This window comes from Lepisosteus oculatus, chromosome 5 (assembly GCF_040954835.1).
Source record: "Lepisosteus oculatus isolate fLepOcu1 chromosome 5, fLepOcu1.hap2, whole genome shotgun sequence".
Taxonomy (NCBI): domain Eukaryota; kingdom Metazoa; phylum Chordata; class Actinopteri; order Semionotiformes; family Lepisosteidae; genus Lepisosteus; species Lepisosteus oculatus.
Window position 1 is genome coordinate 6306389 of NC_090700.1, and position 24152 is coordinate 6330540.

Below are 24152 nucleotides of genomic sequence, written 5' to 3' on the forward strand. Positions count from 1 at the left end.
AGCAGCCGTTCATCCCACTTTCAACTCTTTTATTTTCCTGAAGTTCGGAGTATTTTCTGAACACAACTGTGCCCTTTCTCAGTTTAATGGGAGTGCCCCATAATAAATGGTTTTACTTAGAAACAAAAATGCTGAATGGCCCGATTGTCCGTGAAAACAGTTGCCGTTTGGTCTTTTTTTATTCCTGATATAAAAACTTCTGGTGCATGTTATTCTTTTCAAAGTATAATATACACTTTGTTTCTGCTGCTCTAAAAACAGAACACAGTGTCTGAGCTTTATGGTACTTGAGATCAGGAGCAGCTTATCTTTATCCTTCCCACTTACGAATCGGAGGTCTGCTAATACTTAAAATGTCAGAACTGCTCCTTTTATTCCTTGCTCGTCTTTGGCATCAACCTGTAGTCTAATAAGTAAAACAACTTTTCTTTTGGTTTTTGATAATTTGTCTATCTTCGATAATGAGCAATAGAATGCAGTCTGTGGATGTCTAGGGGGATATTATGGGTATCTTTACAATAATTGTTAGGCCTGCAGGGCCAGTATTTATCTTCTGGATTTCAAGCCCTTTGAGAGGCAGATCTGACAGTAGGCTTTTGTTTGGTAGTTCTCTAACTTGCCATAAGCACAGACATTGCAAAGTACAGTAGAGCTTGGTTTGTTGGCTCTGTCACTACCACCTGTTGCATGTAGAGTGCAAGAAACAAAACCCAGCTATTCTTTAAAATAGAAGCACTTTATCTTTCTTTTTCTTATAAGGAAAAGCATGTCTGTTCATTTTGCCATGTGGAAGCCTTCAGTTTCAACATCCTCTTAGATTTGGGAATTACGCTTTCAGATTGCACACAACTGGCTTTGTCGTTTTAATAAACCCTTAATTTGTTTCACAGGGAGTAATTTTCACCAAAGTGAAATCAGACCTTGATTAATCTTGTCTATGCTCGTATAATTGAGACAATTAGCTTTGACAAGTTTTTCTTTCTTTATGCAGGCCTTAGCAACTGTAACACTGCGAGTACAATGAGTTGAGTTAAACGGGCCATCGTTTTCTTCCAAACAACATAATGACTCTGACTAGACTAATTTCCCAGATCATGCCAGAAGTTTGCGCTGAGAATGAAGTGAAATAGTTTTAATTGGCAGTGCTTTTGTGAACCCACAGAGACTTAACTGCACTGAAGTGAAGTCTTGCCAATTCAATCACGTAATAATTCGTAATGTACAATTTTGTCATTAAGTAGGCTTCAGGAACAGCTCAGTGGACCAAATATCTTGGAACTTTTTTTTTTCTTTTTTTGCTTGAAACTAGTGTTCTTTTAACAATGTCTTTCCCTGCAGGGGAATCTATGCTGGGCCATAGCGCCTCTAAAAAGGGGTTGCTCTGTGCCTGACAGGCTGCTTTTGTCATTAATTCATCTTTCTACCTTTAAAAAGCCATTCAAAATAAGATGCCCTTCCACTGCTTATCAAGCTCCTGTCAAAGCAGAAAGTGTTTTTTTTGTTTTGTTTTGTGAACAACCTGCACTGCAATAAGGCACGATTGGCATCCTCCCCCACACACAGCCCCTGTCAGTCACCCCATCACGGGTTCCTTGCTCCATCTGTTCTAAGGACCCCTAAAATGTGGTCAAGGGCCCCCCCCCCCGTGCAGGGAGGCCTAGACTGCACCCCACAGCACCCCCAGTCTCATCATGTGTCCCGGTAGCCAAAAAAGCTGATAAATGATACAGGGATGGCAGCCCAGGGTCGAGAGTTTCAGTCTGCAGTCACGGCCGGCACCCCGGTCAGCTCCTGCGCTTCCAGAGGCTGGGGCTAGAGCCGTTGTCCAGCAGGAGCACTGCCGTGTGGGCGGAGAGTGTGGCCATGTAAAATAATGACAGAAGAGAACCACTGATCTTGCAGTTGCCAGAATTACAGCGGTAGTTATTAGTAATAACAACGATGATGAGAAGAATAATAATTTTTATTCTTATCACATTTCCCAACGTTTCCAGCAGGCGTCGCTGTGTTGTCGCATGTTCTTGAACAATTGGCTGTTGCGAACGTATATATGGGTTCACTGGATTCATGGTATTTAATGCCATTTGTATGTGCCTCTGTTTATCCCTTATGGCAGGAGGTTAAAAGCTTGGCATGAATTTGTAACAGACCGTGGGCCACATGCAGTTTTTTGGACACAACTACAATAGTTCTGGGTTTTCATGCTTAATTAGGTTACCATTTCATCCTAAGTGCTATTGACTGATAGCATGTATTCATGAGGGGTTGCTGTTGTTCTGTGAGCCTTGCAGTAAGGCGTGAGGGCAGTGTCCCAAATTTCCGCTGGAAGCCCGGCATTTTTGCACATTATAGTAAGATCAGCTAATTTTATGGATGGCTGACATGGAGATTTCATACTATTGCTCATTCTTTCCCCATATATTGGGTTTTAAATACTCTACCTGCCCACGTGAACTGTTCATGAATGTTGGAGGTGCAGAGAAGTAGTATCTAGTGTGGTTTATACTTTGCAAACATCTCTGTAACCTCAAGCAGAGGACCATTTAGGTCCTGTAGGCCAGTACCTTCAGAACATGTGATGAAGATATAAACGTGCACAGACAGGAAGCATGAATTACTGTAGATAAAAGTTTTGTGAAAAAATGAAGTGCAACTTTTAAGATCACGAGCATTAAAAAGTTCAACGGTCTTGTCCCGCTGGATTGATTTTGGACAAGAGAGTGGGTTCCAGTGCATATGTTATGGAATTCTAATTACCTCTTAATAAAAAAGCCTCAGATAAACCATAAATTATTTCACCGATTATTTGGAATTCCACTTAATGCTCTACTTAATAGATGAAGAGACCATTTTTTTCAAACCCAATATCATTTTCTGCTATTCAGTTTAATTCACCTTTACAGCCGCAGAGCTGTAATAATATCTGCCAGAAAAGCAGGCTTCAAAGCAGCTGAGGTAAGACTTCAGTGAAGTCAGTAAAAAATACAGACAAATTCACATATGAGAGTGGATGATACCGAATCGTTTTACCATCAGAATCCGTGGAACAGCTTGGCTTTTTGTGCGTGTGGAGATATTGGCAAAAGAATAAAATTCTGGCAAAATGAAACGAAAGGCAGCTTTTATTCACTGCACTCTGACCCAAGATTTGGTCAGAGATAAAAGGCAGTTTGAAAAGAACCACTTGATTCTTAAAGGAGAGATTATTTTTTATTTTCTGGTATCGAGCCTTATTAGAGCTGTCTTCTGTATTTACTGACCAGTGTTACAAGTCAGGGCGATTTCACCAGCACAGGAATAGCATGGCTAAATGACATTCAGGTACAGTTCTCAGTTCGGCTTGGATCCCTCAGAAGTGCTGCCCAGAATTCAAAGTGAATTAGGGACAACAGGACACTAATTTACAATGACTAACATCTTTTGTTAACTTTTAAGAGGAAAAAGACAGGGGGCAGGTCAGGAAATAATTAAAGAACAAAAGATAGAAGTAAGGAAGGCGCAATCTGATTTTTATTCTGGGTTATTTTTGCCTTATTTTTAAGAAAATTATTCATTTTTACTGAACAGTACCATGGCTATCATGCTGCCTCTCAGTACTGACAGCAGGGTGCAGATATGTGTAGTGCAGATACAGGAATACAGATCCCTGTTGTTTCTTATATATATAATCATAATGATAAAAACACTTTTCAGAAAGAAGAGCAGCAGAAGTAGGAATCCCCCCAGTCTTGAGTGACCCTGGGACATGTTTTGTTATCCTTCAATGGGAACCAGCATCTTGGTAATGGGTTTATACTGTAGGTTGATCTGTGATGGTGTTCCAGATCTGTTGGACAGGAGTTTTACTGTAGCTCTGAGGTTACCGTAGTCTGAGAAGAATGTTTCCAAAGCCTGTAGCTTGCTGAGGATTGTGTATTGATCTTTCACTGTTAATATACATGTTATTTAAATAGAACAATGGGAATTTTGTCCGTGTGCCAAGATTGAGTTTGGGACTGGCTTGGCACGTCAGATTTCCTTTGTGCGATTTCACAAGAACTGAGTGTGATAACTAAGGGGACCATGTTGGTTTTTTTTTGTAATTTAACATTTGTTTTTTTCGCAGCATAATGCTCACATACAGGGATTAATCTCATCTTATGCTGTGCTGATGGAAAACGAATGACTAAACAATAGCCCACAATGCACTGCTATATAACCCTGTTAACCCTTTGTTAACCGAGCTGTGCCTCTCCTACAGAGGCCAATGCAGGCCGAAGAAGATCTGCGAGTGGGTGGCCACAGTTACTCTCCTAACGTGCTGCCTTTGAATAGGCCATTTTTAGTCCACAGATGCAGAGAAAGTGGTCTCTGATAGTTTTGCACAAATAGGCGAAAGTGTGGATATTGAACTCATGAATATCGAGGTTATACTGTATAACCTTTTAAAATCAAATTACTGATTCTAAATTGCAGTAATTCCTTTGTGTTTTTGTCCTCCGGGATCAGTGAGTAGACTACTTCATGGTATGTAAGATAAGAACGTTTTGATGAGAAGCTACCTTAGAAAGAATTTCCTCTTTTTTTCTGACTGTTCTTCATGTCATGCTAAATAGCTCTATTCAAGCACTGCCGATATTTTTGACAGGTCATAACAGATGTGACTTGGCTATGAATGTCGAGTTACGATCTCAAAGTCTGGTATTATTACATGATTGAACAACTTGTCACATTATATATACAAGTCAAGAGCATCGTTAAACCTTCTTAGCTTTGAAAGGTGTCTGTAATTAATATTCTTAAGAAAAATACATGATAAACTCTTAATATGTTTCCTTAGCTATGCTAATAACTGGAATACAGTTTAGCATGAATTATTGTCCTTAATTTCCATAGGTGTTTTAAGCTTAATCTACTTTAACCAGGGGTTTTGTACAGCTGCTGGGCAACAGAAACCCGCGTAGGAACTTCATGGCATGAAACTCCCGTGTACTGTATGTATCCCGTACAAATCGGGGGGGAGTTGGTGTTGAATAAATGTGGTAGAACCATTCTAATTTCTTTCACTAGCTTATTAGGAAGTCGTGAAGTGGTTCAGTAGCTCCCCATGAATGGGAAGCTGGAGAGAACACAAAGGTTATGCAGAGACAGCCCTTATATCTGTTACAGGCAGGAATCGCGTCTGACTGACAGCTCGCTGCCTACTGTAACAAGGCCTGTGGGTGCGGTTGAATCGGGACCTCTCACTTTACAGGTCCCTTCAATGGGCCGGGTGAATTTCTCACCATGATCTAGTTAGCATGTACAAAGCGCTTTCTGCCAAGGGAGAGGGGGCCTGTGGGAGCGCCGGTTTGTGCAGCTGTAGCGACTCGCAGGTGGATTGAAATCAGGATACTCCCCAGCTGATAAGACGCCTTTCTGAATGCAGTGCAGCCAGCCCTGCCGCGCATGAGAAGTACAAAGAAGAAAGCAGCAGTGGCTTTTCTGTTTTTGTCCTCTTTTGAGCAGGAAGAAAGAACAGTGTAAGAGTATATCTGAAACAAGGGTGCGTGGAAGTCCAAAGCTTTGCGAAATCTTTTCTTTCGATGTGTTACATCGTGAGCAGAGGAAATGGTGGTCAGCAGTGCACTAGTGTGTCTGGTGCAGCCATGAAATAACAGACAGCAGTGCGCTAGTGTCTCCAGTACAGCCATCAGCTAACAGACAGCAGTGCGCTAGTATCTCCAGTACAGCCATCAGCTAACAGACACCAATGTGCTAGTGTCTCCAGTACAGCCATCAACTAACAGACAGCAGTGCACTAGTGTCTCCAGTACAGCCATCAGCTAACAGACAGCAATGCACTAGTGTCTCCAGTACAGCCATCAACTAACAAACAGCAGTGCACTAGTGTCTCCAGTACAGCCATCAGCTAACAGACAGCAATGCACTAGTGTCTCCAGTACAGCCATCAACTAACAGACAGCAATGCGCTAGTGTCTCCAGTACAGCCATCAGCTAACAGACAGCAGTACACTAGTATCTCCAGTACAGCCATAAAATAACAGACACCAATGCACTAGTGTCAAAAGGCAACATTATTATCTGTGGTACAGACAGACAAAAGGAGATGGGGCTTAACATACATGAAAAAATGCATAGTCCCATGCAATTACAACAACGTACCGTACCACACCACAAACTTCATAATCCTGCCCTTAATAATAATCTGCACAACTCCAATACTGTAGACCCAGGTTATTCAAGACCCAATATCTTATTACAAGACATGAAGACTGCAGTTACAAGATTGTCTTTTCACCTTGGAAAGTTGGAAAATTATTTTCAAAAGACAAAAAGGACCTGCACTCTATATTATATTCTAAATTATATACTGAAAGGCCCTTAAATTATAATTTACTCTAAGACTGGGAAAGTGACCAGTGCAGGACTATTATGTGTGAAGCAGTGAAAAGGGGGTAAGGGGTGCAGCTAAGATAGCAATTATTTTGGTCATGGAAAGTATTACTGTCCTGAGTAAGAACCAAAACAAGGACAGAAAAGTGATGATGAATCTACTTACTGATGATAGGGAAGTCACAAATGAAAACAGCTGAGAGATCAGAATTTTAAATCTTTACTTTTCCATTGGCCAACCATTTTTCTCAGCCTGCTCAGAAGCAGCCAGACTGTGCTGGTCTGTATTATTGTGTTAAAGCTGAACATGGTTGAGGCATATAGTGAATGCCATACTGTAAAGGACAACCCTCAAAGGGGTACCATGCCAAAGTTATTTTAAATAGCCTTCAGTCAGTTGTAATTTTCAAATCATCATGGTGTGTTTTGTGCTATGCATGAATATTAATCGGGCCGAGTGTGCCAAACGTCAGCCATGTGACAGGTTGGATACAGCAGAGTCAGTGTTCACATTGTTTTCCACTTCTGTGTTCCCAGTTTGCACAGAGCTCAGGGCAGCCTGGAAGGACACTGTTCTGTCCAGGGCCTTTAGTCAGACCTCACAACCTCGCATGTGTTTAACCACAGAATTTCTTTCCAACCCTTTTGCCGGTGAAGACAAATGCGAACAGAAAAACGGAGCTGGATCGAATGGTCATGGTGCAGTGGAGTCCGCCCAGCCCTTCGGAATCAGGTTGCTTTACAATCCATTTGGCAACATTTCAATATGGATTTGGGGAAATGGCTGTCACAGACCTGAGATTTTACATCATGCAAGACCACGGATTTCCAACTGTCCATTAAGTTCTGGCAGTAGCAGGTGTGCTCTCTTTAGGACAGTGTGTAAGTAGAAACCATAAGGCAGTCTAGCTTTATCTGTATGCTTTGCATTTGTTTTTTCAATAGAAAAATGCAGTTAATTTTGCTAGACATGTATTTTTTCTCCTTTCCAGTTGAGGAATAGGAGAAATAGCATTCTTCTTCTCTTACACCGTAGCTGAAGAGTAGAGTTTTTATGTAAATTGATTACACTATGAATAAATACTTTATTCACAACAGCAAGAGAGTGCAATCTAGCTTTAGATGAGGTGAGGGTATTGTTACACAAAGGTCAACTTCAAGGATTATTAATCTGGTGTCATAATATGTTACCTCTTTTGTGTGTAGACAACACCATTTAGTTGTCTAAAGTTTAGTTAGACAGCTCTTAACAGTTATATTGCTGAATGATTCCATCTTGCAAAGCTGTAGCATTTCAGCAATGACTGGGATTTAAGCGATCTTCCTTCGTTTGATCCAAACTGTGATAAAAACCTCCCATGAAAGACAGTTTCACGAAGAGCTGACGGACGCTCAGCCAGGGCAAACCATTCCAGTGGTTAATAGCTATAAAACAGAGGATTTTATTCAAACATCATATATATTCTTTACATGTTCTGGTCTTAACTTAAGGCATGTGTTAACACTTAAGCAGCTGGGCATGTTATTGGTCTTGCCTAAGAGCATCTTCAAAGAATATTACTGTTCCGGCCACACAGCAGAAACAAAATAGCATAGGTGGTTCTTACATAATACCCCATAGTAAGAATTTAGAGTAAGCAATATTTCATTGTAATGGAATGACTGTTCTTCACACTCAAAGCATTATCTCTTAATTATTTCATAATAACCATGTTTGAAAGTGTCATAGTCTGAAGGTTATAAATGCACTATTTTAGGTGCATGAGAATGTTTCGTTCTTCATTCTCATATTGTTGCAGCATTTTTGCACCTCCTAATTGGATTCATATGCACCTTATTAGAGCAACGAAGTATTGACTGTCAAACTATAATTTTCTATCATAATACCTGAATAACATTCTATGCATGAGGATTGCGTGTGGATGCACAATTTTCGGTGAGGTTATAATGCTGTCTTGTATAAAACTAAATTAGATTATGAGTAACAACAGATTGCACTTCTGCCCTGTTGGGAGATTGTGTTGTATAATAGATGCTGAAGTAATTAATACCTATGAAGGTTTTATATAACTTTTAGGAATATTAATAATTGATTGCATTCTTCATCCCAGTAGGATCCCAAAGTTCTTTGCATATAAGTAAGTATCCAGTTCATCAGCCACTGAAGTGTAGGACCCAACTGGGTCACATGCACCAGTAACCCCACTCCAAAGATCAGATGATTTAAGGGGGGAATTTAGAAAGGCCAGATTGTTCAAGCCCAGATTTGATTTTTTTCAGGGTACAGGAGTTAGCGTCCCTGCTCTTGACCTTGTCCTGTCGGGACTTTGTTTTAATGTCTTATCTGACTGTGTTCCTGATCACCATTCTGGGGCGTTGGTTTGGAAATTGAAGTCCAGAAGGAAGAGCGGCACCTACCGGTCCACAGCCCCACTTACAGCAGCAACCTGGTTTTCCTTAGAGGTCTCCCCTCCCAGTGCTGGCCAGCCCAGCCTTGCTTAGCTTCTGAGATCTGAGGAGATCAGGTTGCAAAGGTGGTGTAGGTTTTCAACAGCTTGCAGACATCTTTTAGTATGTTCATCTTGTGTGATATGACTCGTAACTACATGGAATCAGTTTTAAAAAACTGTCAGGAGTAGTATTGCTAGACTCTATGGGGAAACGTACCACATGGAAATTCAAATGTGTTTTGCAGGAATCAGACTTTCCACGCACCTTGCTCAAATCCCTTCCAGATGCGTAATGTGGATTCCCTGTCTTCAGCTTACTGCCTGCTTCCAGCTCTTAAACATCTACCTGCGTTGTAACTGAAATCTGAAGGGTTTTCAAGGGTGGCTGCCCAATATGTCGGCATTAATGATAGGCATTGAACAGAAAGTAATCCAGCGCGCTGTTGCAGCGCTCAGCTTTGATGATTTGTAGTTTTGAACTCGCTCCTGACCGATTTTGTTAATGCTCACGGGGGATTAGCACGCGAAAAACCACCAGGAAAACAAATTCACCGTGAAACTCAGATTGAATACTGTTCTTTTTACCTTTGGTAAAGCTGGGCTTTCATTGGTTTTACAACTTAGATGGATAACGGCACACGCCGTCAATTTCCAGTATGTTGAACACTTTGCAAAAGAAAGCAATACTTGTGATAAACAAGGATTCGCTCACACCTCCCTGAGCAGGCAAAAATGACTCCATTGGTAAGTAACCAGTCTCATCTGTTCATCTTGTCTGCCCAGAATTGAGAATGAGTGTAGACTTTAGGTTAAGAGAGTAACCCCTGTTGATCTCTGCTAATCACATGGGTGATTAAGAAAGATGTTTGCAAACAACTGCAGAACATTTCACATAGCTTGCTTTTACCTGACTGGTCAGACAACCTAACCACACTGAAGAGCTGAACTTTCTGTGGCGTCTTCGAAACCTTTTTTTTCCCCACTATAAAGGTGCGCCGTAAGGAAAGGGTTTTAACTCGGCTTTCTTTGTGTGTTCTCAGCTGAGGTATCAGCATGGCCTGTCCACACCCGACCTCCGGCAAACACTTCCTAACCTGAAGAACTTCCTGGAACACGGGTTAATGGTGCGATGGTGAGTACTCTGCATGTGACCTCGGCTCTCCCCAACTCTGTGTCATTGCTAGATTTCAGATCGCTAGGGCATGACCCGTTCCTTCTATTAATTTTGTGCAGTGATTCAGAAATAAAATCAGCCTTGCTCTCAGGAGTGTAGAGATGGTAAATGCAGCGACTAGCGGAAAACCTCTCCTGCCGCACCAAATGGGAGCTGCTGGTTTCCGAGGAGGGACAGTGGATATTTGAAAACCACAAGGCCAATGCTTGAGCATGCTTCTCTAACCTAATTCTCGCATCCACATTCTACAAAAGAGCTTTTGTCTCACAAACCAAAGACGTACTTTTTTTTTTCCTTCTGAGTCCCAGATTTTAGTCTAGTTAAATTCCTGAAAAAATCTCAAAATCCCCATGACTGATGTCATTTCAGTCTCAATGAGGGCCCTGACCGGGCGCGGTCGATCAAGAGCGCAAGGATTGTCACGAACCTGCTAAGTCGAGGTCAGGGTAATTCCGAAGATTATCTCTTAATGATCTGATGCTCATTTTTAAAGAGAAAGAAATAACATAAAGTAATTATATCCCCAAATTTAAAAAATAGCTCGAAACCCTTAAGATAAAACAGATGAAATGGCTGACCTTTGAGCAAGGTTGAAATAAATGATAGCCGTGTTCCCTGAGGCAGCTGCAAACACGTTGCAGGGCTGCGGAGGTTTGCAGTTCAGTCACTGGGTCACAATCGGTTAGCTTCAGCTTCAGTCCTAGCCCTCCAGGTTTGTTATGTTTATTTCTTTTTTTAATCAGTTTTCGATCCACAAAAATTATCTTGTGGTAGTCTTTCTTCAAAAGACCTGATCAATTTACAGCGGCGATTCTTGTATCTTCGGATACTGCACATATGATTTTCGCTGTGTGCCTTTTGGCTGCATGGTCCTTCAGGTGAGCGAAGTGTTCAGTTCTGCAATAACAGAACTTGGAAGTACTGGTGAACTGACTATCAGTGATAAGTGGCATTATGGTGAAATCTTCCAAGATGTTGTTCTTATGTAAATGACAATACTGATTAAGAAACACAGCCATCAAGACAAACGGCAGTTGCTTTTAAAGTTTACTGATGGACAGGACATTATCGCACATTGGAACAAACACGGGGGAGTTTGCAGGCATTCATCCCAGCTTGTTGTTTGCTGTTACGTGATGATGAGAAGAATGAGCATTGCTCGCATTTTATAGAATCCCAAATGTTTGCCAGAGTTTGTTACACATAGGAGGGGACGCTTTTCATCCCCTCTGAAGCGCAGTGCCCTGTGAGCGAGCCGAGGTGTGTCTGGGTACTGTAGCTCGCTCTAGACTGTTACAGCACAGTGTGTGTGAAGATGCGCCTGTTCTCAGTCTTAAACTGAGCAGCAGAACCATGATCCAAGCTGTATATGTTCTAGGAAGTGGGGGTGGTGGAGGGGGGGCGTTGATGTAGGAGGTAACACAGACAAGCTAGCAGGTCAACCTGACATGGTAACAGCGGAGATTCTCTGCTTTTTCCCCTCTCTTGTGCAAACAGCGTCTTAGCATTTCTGTAACGCTTGAAATACACCCAGGCTAAGGTCTCAGTGTAGGAATGTTTTCAGACCAGAAGGGAAAGTGAAGTGTAGATGCATTCGAAATCCAGCATTGCAGCTGTAAAGAGTTAACAGCGGAATGAGTTCAGGAAGTCTCAGATTAGTTTCCCTGTATGGGGATCTTTACCCAGGGAGTAATTTACTTTCATGAACACAAGCCATACCTCAATATGGTGTAAATTCAGCGTAGCGGGAGTTCAGGCACATTTTTCTTCTTCTGCAAGGAAGCAAGGGAGTACATCCAGTGGTTGGGGCACTTTGCACAGACGTGGAAATGAAAGGATGAAAACGACAAGGAAATGTATGTAAGGTGAATTGTATTGGGCATAGAAATGGGGATTCATTTAATGACCATGCAGGTTAAACTGGTGTAACATCACTAAATGCTGATTTATTTAAGTCCCGTAAGCTGTGTACTGTTGGATTTACAGTACATCAATTTCTTGTTTGGATTCTGCACTGTGACGAAGACATGACTGTGGTTAACGTTATTCTCCTACAGCTACGTCAAACTCTCCCCGTGTGTTTAGGGAAACAAAAATAGGGAAAGAGCAAACTGTTTTACAGGTGTTGTCGTAGGGGGTGGTGGTTGAGCTCATAGAGCCAGGATTTCTTGGGAAGGAGCTGCAACGCATGTGAGAGCAGAGGAATAACACTTCTGCCTTCCAGCTTTGTCATCTCTGGTCTTTAAATGGAAAAGCCTGTGGAGTTTAAAATAAACTAATTTAACGTGTTCCTGTGTACTTCACATGTGAGGAAGCTCTGGCTGTAGTTCACAGATCAGAGCTTCATTCCTGCACACTGTGAAGCTCGCTGATTAGTTGCAGGCCTGCTCACTTGGGTGCTGCAGCCCCATTTCTGTTTTTCCGATTCCAAAACGCTTGGTGTAGGAGCAGTGATAATGGCTGTAAATTCCTGCCTCTTCTGTTTGATTGCAGTCGCTCGCCGTGCATGCCACGCCAGAAACGTCTAAAAAGACGCGTTGTGGAGGGGTTTCTCGCGGTGTAACCCCCACCTGTGATGTCCGTGTTGAGGCTGGCCTGAGGCATAGTCACTTCATGAGGTTTGAAAGGGTGGGGGATAGGAGTCTGAGTTAGGTGATAGTGAGATTATATATAATAACAAGAATACATTTTGATTATATCTCCGCTTGACAAAATAAATTATGGAAAGGTATTCATTTTAGTGTTAAAAGAGCTGCCTTCAGACTGTAATCTGGCTTTGCTTTTGGTAGAAGTTGATACCCACACTTACAGGCATTTATAGCGCCTGTGCATGGAAGTAAATGCCCAACTGTGTTGCCTCTTATTCCGTTGTCTGCAAAGGCTTCTGAAACTGACAGCGAGGTTTTACAGCAGAAGCTTGGCTCCCGTTTTGAGAGCTGAATTGCCATTCAGAGTGCAACAAGAGCAACACCATTCTCAGCCACTCCGAGGATAAGAAATTGGAAGTGTTTGGTTTTGAAATTCCAAGACTGTTTTAGATACTGAAGGCTCATGTTGACAGAAGAAGGAAAGGTGACCTCAGCTCAAAATTGTTTGGGGAGCCTTTAACCTATCAGCGTAGGAGACTGCCAAGCAAAGCAGAATGTCTTGGGCAGAGATTTTAGGTTGACTTTATGCGGTGATATCATTTAAACAAGACTCCGCAGAGGATTCAGGGAATAGTAAAGCTTATTAAGGACCCTAAAAACATCTAATAAAAATATCGCAGCTCAGTGAAACTAAATCAGCCCTCACAGTGACCACCAATGCAGTGTTCACAAACTTCGGTGTCATAAAAGTTGGCTGACCTCACAACAGGGGCAGTATTGGAAAGCAGATGATGACCTACGCTGTGTGAACGCTCAGCTCATTTCTGAAGACTTCTTTCTCATTCACATTGGGCTTTCAGGGCTGTTCTTCACATTTGTAGTTCAGTGTGAAAAACAGCCTTATCTTGGCAAGAGATTCAAACACAATCTCCCTCTGTCGGAAGTCCTGCTCTGACACCAGCAGATCTCCATTTATTACTGCGGGGCTGTCATTAAGAGGACAGCTGACACTTTTGTGCTTAACTGTCAATCCGTAGAAGGGGAATAATAATTTTTGGAAATTTTCTTAGTCACATATTGTGCTCAGGCGTTTTAGTTCCACTCCAGCTCATATTTGTCAGGTCTCAGCAGACTTATGAAAGAGTCCGAGGAGTAGATTTATTCCAGCGTTCCTCGCCGAATGTGTAATTATGCTTACATCAGTGTGATTTTCACATGATCTTTTCCTTGAGCGTACTGTGTGGTAGATGCAGGTGACAGGCTAATTGGACAGAATAAGAAGAAAACTGGACTGAGAGTGATGATAAATATTCTGGCAACATCTCAGAATTTTGGCTTGTTATTTATTGCACGGTAGAACAAGTTGTATAGGTCTTTAAAATGAATTTAAAGGAGGATTTACCAATTTTGACTAATGCAAAAACCTTTTTAAGATTATGTTTCTAATTAAAGCTTCAAACATCAATGTCAAATACTCTGAACCTTTAGACAATAATTTTACCAATGATTTCATTAGTCATTTGTTATGCTTCATTGTTTCAATATTATATTGTAATTGAAGTCAAGAAGTATTTTTTAGAGCTCCATTCTTGAGTCAGGCTGTTAACATATTGATTTTCTCAGTGGAGTTTCTCTTTAATTCTCAAGGGTGATTTCATTTTATTCTTCACTTAAAGCTGTATGGTTTGATATAGAGCTTGCCCCTTAGAGCTTGTGATTAAAAGCGATTTGATCTCAAAATCATGATGACGCGTCCATCATTGGAAAATAATGAATTATGTACTGACTGCCATCTTTTTTTTTCTGGAAACTGGATCGGTGTGTCTTAACATTATTGTGTGTACCAGTGACATGGATAGCTATGGAAAAATGGACTTTGAAAAGTCAAACATAAGGGTTTTAAGCACTTAAATCCATGTAGGAAGCATTATTGATTTGCTTTGATTGTGGGGACTTACTGCAATCGTGCGTTTTAGACTGACAATATTTCCTATTCCAAAGGTAGTAATTCCAGTGAAAGCCAGAAGTGTCTAGGGGATTTGGAATACACTAGCATTCCAGTAGAAGACTGGATTGTTTTTATATTGAACATTCAACCTCAGCTGCCTTCAGTAATTGTTGAAAGCTTGAGCCCTGTCATTTTGAAAGCCAGTTTTAGGGGTTCTGATAACATACGATAAGGACCATTACAATCCCATCCTCTGGTAATTTTATTATAGCTGTGAAGTGGAATGCTGTGCTCTGTGTTCTTATCTCAGATGTCTGCATTGGGCAGGGATATTTGACCTTATCATGCCCCTTTGTAAACTACCATAGAAGACACATGAGAAAGCGGATTAACAGCTAAGGGTCAGCATTCTAACAACAACCTGTAAGCTCTGCACAGGTATTTCTGTTATCTGGATGACCTTAACAAAAGTTGTTGCTTAATATATACTGATAAAATAATGTTGATATTACTGCTTAAGTAATAACAAGGTCGTCCCTGAGAAAAGTTTTGTCTACAGGTGTAACCAGAGAGATAACCCAAATTCGCCATCTTAAACCTTTATCCTTCGGAGAAAACTGTATTCATTCCGGATAGGCAGTTTGTGGATGCTGTGTGATCAGAATGGAGCAGCATCGCAGTCTTTCAAGTGAGAGCAAGGCCTTTGATCTGTCTGATCTTCGGTATTACATCATGGCTAATTATCTCACAGAAATAATGCCTTACTGGCAGGGTTGGTGCACAGACAGCATGTGGCCTGTTGCTCATGTGATTTAAAAAAAAAAAAGACAGTGTAAGCTGCAGTTCCGCCAGAGTCTTTTGAAGGAAATGAATCAGGCTTCCTTGACAGCGAGACGCATCATCTGCCTGTTCGCTCAGAGCGGTAGTGCTGCATCCCTACTGAGCAACTGGAGCAAGCGGCTTGCGCTTCCTGGGCAGGTTCCAAGCTGTCTGCAGCTGTGAAAAAATTGGTGCCTTGGAGTCCAAAAGGCAATTTTCCCAGTTGCCAAACCGCTGTTACCAAGCGTCTATTTAATTTTTTTTAAACCAATTACCAAATTGGATCCACCGCATCACTTGTCGATCTTCTGGTGCACGTCCACTCTCCGCTGCATCCAGGGGTGCTTGGCTGAGCTGGGCTCTGTCCTCGCCCCCTGCCGCCCGCCCGCCCGCGTTCGCACGGAGCGCACAGGCCCCGCTCGAGAGCAGCCACCTTCCCGAAACCCACCACGTGCGGTGCGCGCGTCCAAGGCTGCCTCCCCGCCAGACGCAGCACCACGGCAGCTTCGCGTGACGCGGGAGGGTGGTCCTGCAAGCCGAGCGTGAAAAAAAAAACACCCTGGAAGCCAGGACTTGGTAATAACTGGAAAAGAGGTTCAACACGTTTTAACACCAGCCCTTCGAGTTGAATAATTGAAATCGTCTGAGGTCTTCTTTTTCCGCTCACGTAGGGGGCAGAAACATCAGGGTGTTTTACCTCCTCTGTTAAAATGGCAGCTTTCGAAAACAAGAAGTAAGGTTAGCGATCTGCTTAGCACAGCTGTTTCCATTCTGCATAGCTTATGATTGTTTTTTTTTTGTGTGTGTGTGCTAAAGTAGAGAAGGAAAAAGGCAAATTTCCCTGCTTGGCTGACTTCTCTCTCTCTCGTGCCCCAGCGATCGGCCTTCAGTCTCCGTCTCCATTCCGGTCCCGCTGAAACCCCAGCTGAGCACCTCGGTGATGTCGGAGATGGGCTATCCGACCAGGACCAGCTCTCCGGACAAGGGGCTGCGCAAGCGGGCCAGCTCGGAGACAGACAGGACGCAGTACAAAACCCCCCCGCCCAGCTACAGCGCTGCCGTGACCCAGCCCATCGGCCTCGCGGCCCCCGCGCAGCCCGAGCCGCCCAAGCAGGTCTCGTCCTCCCTGGACTCCGCTATCGACCTGGCCAAGAGCCTGGAGGCGGGAGAGCGCCTGAAGGACGGGGACTTCGACGGCGCCCCGGCCGGCGGCGCCCAGGACGCGCCGGGGGCCGACGGGCCGCCCCCCCGCGCGGTGAACGGCTCGGCCTCGCCCGGCGGGGGGCTGGCGCCGGGGCCCGAGCTGTGCTGCTCCGTGGAGCGGGCGGAGGAGATCATGGGCACGGAGGCCACGGGCTTCGGCGGCGGGGAGCACCTGGGGGACTTCCCCTGCATCCCGGTGGACCACGCGGTGGCCGTGGAGTGCGACGAGCAGGTCCTGGGCGAGCTGGACGCCGCCGGCTTCGAGGAGTTCTCCCGGCGCATCTACGCGCTAAACGAGAACATGTCCAGCTTCCGCCGGCCGCGCAAAAACTCGGACAAGTGAGCACCAGGGCCGGGGAGCTGGGTCTGGCCCGTCTGCACGAGGAGAGCGGGGCAAAAAGCAAATAAAGAGATGAAAAGGGGGGGAATGATAACCCGTTTGCACTTCTCAGAGCGATTCTATTGTCCTTCGAATAGAAATTCCGGTATAAAATTATGGGTAAAATAATTCATTGGCCTTGTTGCGGGGTGCGTCGTAGGAACCGCAGGAGAGTTGAGTGCTTGACAACTGACTCTTCGCAGCGCTAGGCTTTTAGCACGTCTGGGCACCGAACAGCTTGTAGCAATCTGGAAAAAGATCCTAGGGGAATTACATAGAAAGTTCTGACTTCAGTTCCCCTCCCCTCGCAGAACTGTTCCTCTGCCAGGAAACCTGCTCTCCACTAAGCCTGCTGGGAGAAGGTGGGCAAGTCCGTTTGATTCATCGAACCTCGGCCCACCAGCGCTGAGGCGTCGAACGCGCCGAGGTTTCAGGGCCCGGCAGGCCGCTTGCCCAAGATGTTACACGCGCGCTTGGCAAGAGCCGGAGCTGGCGCGGTCCGCTGCGAAATCCCCTCGGCCAGCGATTGCCCGGTCCCCCGCGGTGACCCCCCCCGCACGAAAGCTGTTCCCCTTCCTCCCCCAGTCTGCGTTGAGCGGTTGTACAGAGAAGGAAAAAAGAGATAAATAAAACGGAAGCGAAACGGCACATGACATCATTGTATTCTGTTTACCGCATCAGTATGATGGTTTCTTTTTTTTTTTTACCTTTATTTCCATCAATAGAATATATAATGCTGTGGAAATAAATACAATACTTAACCTGATGAAATATGACCAAAAAACCTATATACTGTATGTATACTGTGAACAACTAGCTTTGAGTATCTCAAGCCGACCAGTTATAGTGTTATATCATAATCACAGTTAATCAGCCAGGTGTGGTTTTCCATTTCGTTTTATATTTTATTGGAAATTTCTTCTTTTCAGGGTCAGTTATCTTTCCTTTGTTTAACTCCAGGCCCCTGTTCCTGCTTGCTGTTCGTCAGAAAGCTCGTGGGATCTCTGGTGATTAGACGGGCATGTATGGTTAAATGAGATTAGGCGTGTGGTTAGTTTAACTGTGGGGGGCTGAATTGTGCTACTGTAAAACATATTTCCACCCTGTCAGAAGTCCTTCATTTTTTACTAGGTGCATAGGGCTGTTTTTTTTTTAAGGCAAATTAAATTTTTTTTTCCTAAACTAAAACCGACCATGAAGACTTAAACCAGTCAGATGCCTTCTGCTTATTTACTGTATCTGCGCTGTCAAGTATAATTTCTTGTCATTGCATAGCTTATGATTGAAGTCCACCATGCATTAAGTTGCTTTAAAATGTTTCAAAAGGACCGTGATTTCCACAGATTAATGCAGATGAAAGTTGACGTACCTCCTTGCTTGCTAATCTATGTATTAACATATACAATATGGGTAGCCAAAAGCAAATACCCTGCACATCCAGTGTAAACTGCATTTAGTGGTGTACAACTACTGGCATACGACGTTTTTCATTATGTACTGTGGTTGAATGACTGTTGAAATGTAATGTATTTAAAACCAAGATAAAAAGAATTTACATAAAGCGTGACGTTAAGTGTACAATGTTGTCTGAACCTTCCAGGGTTGACTATGTATATATGTATAATTTCCTATGCAGGGTTTTTATTATTAAAATCCACAGTTAAATTGCATGACATTTTCTAACTTATATAGCCTTTTTTCTAAGGTTAATAGTTATTGGGATGTATAAAGCAGAGAATAACCTGCTTATTCTAAGCAATAAGACTGTTATCTGGTAATAACCGTTGGGTTTAAAAAAATTAAGTGATTCCTTCGAGCTGGCCAGCAAATCATCCAGGTTCCTCTTTGCTTAAGAACATACACCATTCTTCAAAAAAAAGTCCTGTTGGGAGCTCTTTACCTACTGTACATGCAAAAGTTATATCACCTGGAAACATAAAGAAAAGAAGTTTCCTTTTACAAAATTTCGATTGATCAATTTTTTTCCAAACAAAAAATCGCATCCTAACCTGTTCTGTCACGAATTTAGCGGGACATGAGGAGAAGCATTTAAAAATGATGGGCAGTATCTGAGCTGCTGTTCTGTGTGGGGTTAGACGGTCAGTATTTCACTAGCTGTCACTACTGTGCAGGGGGTTAAGTACATTGGAATTGCTGTGGAATGCATATAGTGAATCTCAGGTGTAAGAATCGTTTGCTTAAATCATTTGTTAATGCAGAGTCTCCAGTTTGTAGTTTTGACTCATGAATGCACACCACTGTTGATTCAGATGGTGAGTTTTTAATGCATTCTTTTTTTCCTACACTCGGGAGAACACATCCCAACTGTACTTTCACCATTGCTGTGTTGGATAAAAGCATTGTGTCTGTTAAGCAATGAGTCATACCAACTTGTGCAGAAAAAATACCGGATGATTACAGACACCATTATTAGAAGTGATTTTTGGAACAGCCCATCTAAAAATCTCGTCTTTTTTTTTTTTGCTTAATTAAGTCTGAAAGCTGGTCATTGCCGTCCAGTGGATTGTGTTGCCTAAGCAACAACATGGAGAAAATGGGGCAAGGTCTAGATTTATGTGTTTTGGCTGCTCATCTTCAAGGAAATGGTGGTTCTCAAATTTTGTTTAATCATAACAGATTAAGGCCACCGTGATTTTCGTCACACCTCTCAACAATATTTAAACTGCTTGGAACGTGTCTAAATAAGCCAGACAGTGATGTGTGGGCCTCTTACTCCTGCACTTTCACCATCATGTGGAAGAAGTTAAATCCTGCACATGCCTTTCTTAACATAGCCTGGTTTACCAATTTTCTTGTTTTCCACCATTGAGATTATTGGCCCTGACTATATTAAACAGCATTGTAACCGTTGCATGGAAGAGAACACACCAGAATGCATATACAATGAACTGTTTGGTTCGTCTGCAAGATAGGTTAAAGCGCTTAGTATAACTTGTGCAGGGTGTTCTGTGCATGTCCATATGCAAAGGGTGTACCAGTCTCTGTTGCAGAGGTAACGGAAGTCAGTTGTCCCTCAGCTTGGACATTTGTGTTGTATTTCAATGAAGTCTGCATCAAGAAGAGTCTAACCGGAATTACGTACTGTATATAAACAAATATCCGTGTGTGAGACGTTTTCCAGCTGTGTTTCAGAAGACCTTGGAGACAGGCATTATGGAGTTAAAAGAGCAACACACTGTATCCAATTAGTCGTGTCGTTACCATGTAATATGTAGTTACTGTAACAGTAACTGAAGGTGACTGTTAATGGCTGTAGTGAACGAAATAAGCTCAACTTTTCTTCATAATAGATTAACTGAATAGATCTGCATGATCTGAAATCCACGTTTTGTTTGGTGAATCTCGCTAAATCTTTAAAGCACCCGTGTGGATTTGGTTAAAACAGCAGTGCAGTGCCAGAGCATATTATGTTAATCCTGGAGTTGCAGCCTGGGTCTCGGTTACCCAGCTGAAGTATTAATTAACTTAATAATAGAAGTAATAGGAACCATTCGACTGTTTTCAGCTCTTAAATTTGTTTGACGTTTCCTTTTATAACGATTTCATTTTCTAAAGACTGTGAAATAACATCCCAGTTGCACATGTTCCCGTCAGGGCGCTCGTTAGTTCAGCTCAGGCTTTGATCGGAGAGTGGGGGTGGGCCGGAATGGAAACCAGTAGGTGTGTGGTCCTCCAGGGTGAGGAGGCGAGCTCCTGTGGCGCAGGCGCACGCGGCCGAGCGAGAGGTGACGCGACGGGGATAGCCGGAAGGGCCAGCTGCCTGGGCGCTGGAAGAGGCACGGAGAGCCCTCACGGGGAGATCTCTCTCCGTGACGCCCTGCTCGGTGTTCGCCCAGAGGGAAGCCAGCAGGCCTCCGTTCCTGTGGAGTCCCGAGCTTGGATGAGGGAAGAAAAGTAGCACACGCTGGAAGATACGGGGAGCCTGGGCCAATACAAATGCTGTGTGCTTGCATCCTAAAGGACGGTAAAGGTTTATAATAATAATAATGTTTCTTGATTAGCCCTATACAATTTCTTGCATTAGGAATTCGTCTTTTCGCATACCCCAGCTTGCTCTCCATGAGACACACAGACACAGAGAGAAGCTGGGGGTCAGAGCGCAGGGTCTGCCATTGTACGGCGCCCCTGGAGCAGTTGGGTTTAAGGGCCTTGCTCAGGGGCCCAACGGAGTAGGATTCCTCTGCCGGCCGCGGGATTTGAACCGGCAACCTTCCAGTCACAGACGCAGATCCTTAGCCACAGAGCTTAAAGCAACTCAGTACAGAACATTATGTGGCCTTTGGTTGCTCTGGTTTGTAACGCTGTGTAATCTATGGAGAAGACAGTCTATCATTAAAGTGCGATATATCAGGGCTTGCCGATTGTGGTCTTTTGGCCTTAGTGCCTGCTGGTCTTCATTGCCTTAGTTACTTAATTAACCTCCTAATTAACTCCATTCAGTTCCATTTCCAATTCCAAGTCTTTGGCTTTCATCCTGTTAGGAGATTCTAGCTGATACAATGTATGAGTTGCTGTATGTTACGAGACGTTTACAGGCCAATTCAAATCTCTTAACGTTTCAAAACGCAAATGTAAACTGGCGGCTGGAATGGCTCTCTGCCAGCACCCAGTGGCCTTTGGAAACCTGCAACCACACCTACTGTAGGAAAGTTGATTCAGAGGTAGTGACTATGCTTGTGCTAATTATTTCTTCACTGATTTGAAGTAGATAGATAAGACTTTATTGATCCCAAAGGGAATTTGAGGTGTTGCAGCAGCCCAAGACAAGCAAAAACAGACATCAGAATAGACGAAAAATTAGGTACAGCATAATCGCTACAAGAACTGCATTTATTGAAATCCTTTATTTTAAAAAACCTAATAGCTGCCTATATCCAAATTGTCATGCAATAGCTGCAGGACGTGAGAGTCTCTGAAAGGCCCTTTGAATGCTTCTCGCAGAGCAGAAGTGCCCATCAGTTGTCTTGGAGCACGATCTAACAGTTCTGCTATGGTCTGCTGTTATTTATCAGACCTTTTCATCGCAGAGACTGATGTCTTTTAAGATCCGGGATGCAATGTGCCCGACCAATGTTGAAGCAATTTCAAAGCTGGACCGTAGGAAAATAAAATCCATCTTCGGAGCTACATGTGCAGCATGTCACACCACACTCCTCAAAGTTTCTTTCTGAAGAGCACGAAACCCAAAACTTAGCGGGATGAAAAGTTTGCATCGGTGTCCTCACTGCTCTGATGTTTGTCACAGTTGCTTTACACGTTTTTCCTCGGCCTCAAAGAGAGCTGCTTTAAGTTCTGACCGATGGTAACACCGACTTTTTTCTACCCTGTTAGTAACAAAAAAATGATTGCAATAAATCCTTTTTTGTTTTCAGGTAAGAATGCAAAAATTCTACCTTCAGTGAAAAAAATAGCACACATAATCTAAACCAGTGATACCTGGTGGGATATGAGCCCAAGCTTATAGAAAGCCAGCATGTGATCGACAGCCCTGGTTTCAATACAGAAGAGCACAGGGCGTGCCAGAGAGAGATCACACGTGCCAGACACAGTATCATACTGATGAGCTGAGGCTTCTGCTGCTGCTGCTACTAATCATTTGTCAGCACTTGTCAAAAATCTCAGGACACTGTGTGATCGGACACACATAATAATTGTTACTGTATATGATATAATGCATATATCTCCTGCATTTCAGTGATGACAGCACAAATTTTGAATTGCATCTCTGGAATGTAATTGTAAGTGTAAATTGGAAGTTTGACATGGTGTTTTGTACATATCCCCAAGAAACGGAGGGGGGGAATGACAGGAATTGCTAAATACTGTGTTCTACAATATCTCATTTTCTTTCTCATAGCTGCTTCAGTATCTGCGTGACAAAGGTGAGCCTTTGATATTGCACCTAGTGAGAGCTTTCTAGCAAACCACTCCATACACTTTGTTCATGCATGTCCTCAACTCCTGAAGCGCTTATCAAAAAAGAAACATTATCTGTTAAGGGAAGTCAAGGAATCATCTTTATGGCTGCCTGCTTACACCTATTCCCTGTCTTCCACGGCTGCCCAGAGTCTCCATAAAGAGATTGTACTCATCACCAAAGGTGCTGCTTGTAACCTTTTTGCAGGAGTTTATTACTGCTGGTTTTACTATTAATCTGTAGTGTCTCCATTTCCAAGGCTACACATGCAATTCTGCGGGGCGGGGGGGGGTTGGGGGCACTTCTCTCTTCTTGAAAGTGTTCTCATTTTCCATGGGATGAGCCAACAAGATAGGAAACAAATATTTCTTCAGGGTCACTCGAATATCTACCAAACCACACTTTCCATTCATGGTCAACTTTTAATAGTCTTCTAGGATCTATCATAATATAAGGATATATTAGCCTTATAGGACTGTAGACGTCTTCTGTGTGTATAAAACCAAAGGCATATGTTACCTGTATTTAAGCAGAAATGATACTATTTCAGAGCGATAAATACACAATTGTGCAGAAATAGCATTGTTGCATGCAGGTGTTTCATGCATAGTTGTAATGCTGTTTGTAGATATGATTACTAGATTTTGGTACAGAAGCTATTTTGCGTGTCATTATTTTGGGCATTCAACATTCCAGTGAGTTATTAAAAGGATTTCCTCCATCGCTATGGATTTATTTTGATATAGTGGCATGGACCTAATTGCTCTGTTGTGTTTGAAAAAAATACTGCTAAGGGTTTATTTAAAAAAAAAAGACAAGGTGGGTGTCTTTTGAACTTTCGATAAAGAAAATAAAAGACTTCAAAGGAGCTGTGAAGTTCCTACTTGGTGTACAGTTGTAACTATGCATCTCTGTTCTTCTCTGTGTTGTTATTTTGTGTCTTGAAGCCTTTGAAACCTTTGTGAAAGGCTGGATGCTGACGGCTGCAGTGAGTCCCAGCAGCGGTTCAGCCAGTGAGAGAGTGCAGGGGAAACGCCTGCGCGAAGGCCTTGGGTCTGCAGCCAGGCTGGCTGAGGGTGCCTCCATCCTTTCATCTCAGCGGAACAGCTGCAGGTCAGCAGACCCCTCAGCTCTTGTGACTGACAGGATGGGTGATCATCCGTACACAGGCCAACAATGATTGCAATTGAAGCGCTCTGTGCAGACCTGGCCTTGGAGGATTAGAACAGGAAATTGCCTGAGGCAGAATTCGGGGAGGGGATTGGGGGGGGAAGGAAG

The 24152-nt window shown here is 43.1% G+C and overlaps 1 protein-coding gene across 4 annotated transcripts in view; it reads left to right on the forward strand.

Annotated features, from left to right (window-relative positions):
• uvrag (UV radiation resistance associated gene) overlaps positions 1 to 18606 on the forward strand; it is an 89700-nt gene extending 71094 nt beyond the window's left edge. For all 4 annotated transcript variants that reach the window (XM_069189982.1, XM_015341278.2, XM_069189980.1 and 1 more), the window contains exons 14-15: positions 9866 to 9957; positions 16231 to 18606. In XM_069189982.1, the coding sequence (XP_069046083.1) occupies positions 9866 to 9957; positions 16231 to 16900 (762 nt within the window). In that variant the 3' untranslated portion in view covers positions 16901 to 18606. The remainder of the gene's footprint in view (positions 1 to 9865; positions 9958 to 16230) is intronic.
• Positions 18607 to 24152: the final 5546 nt, after the last annotated feature.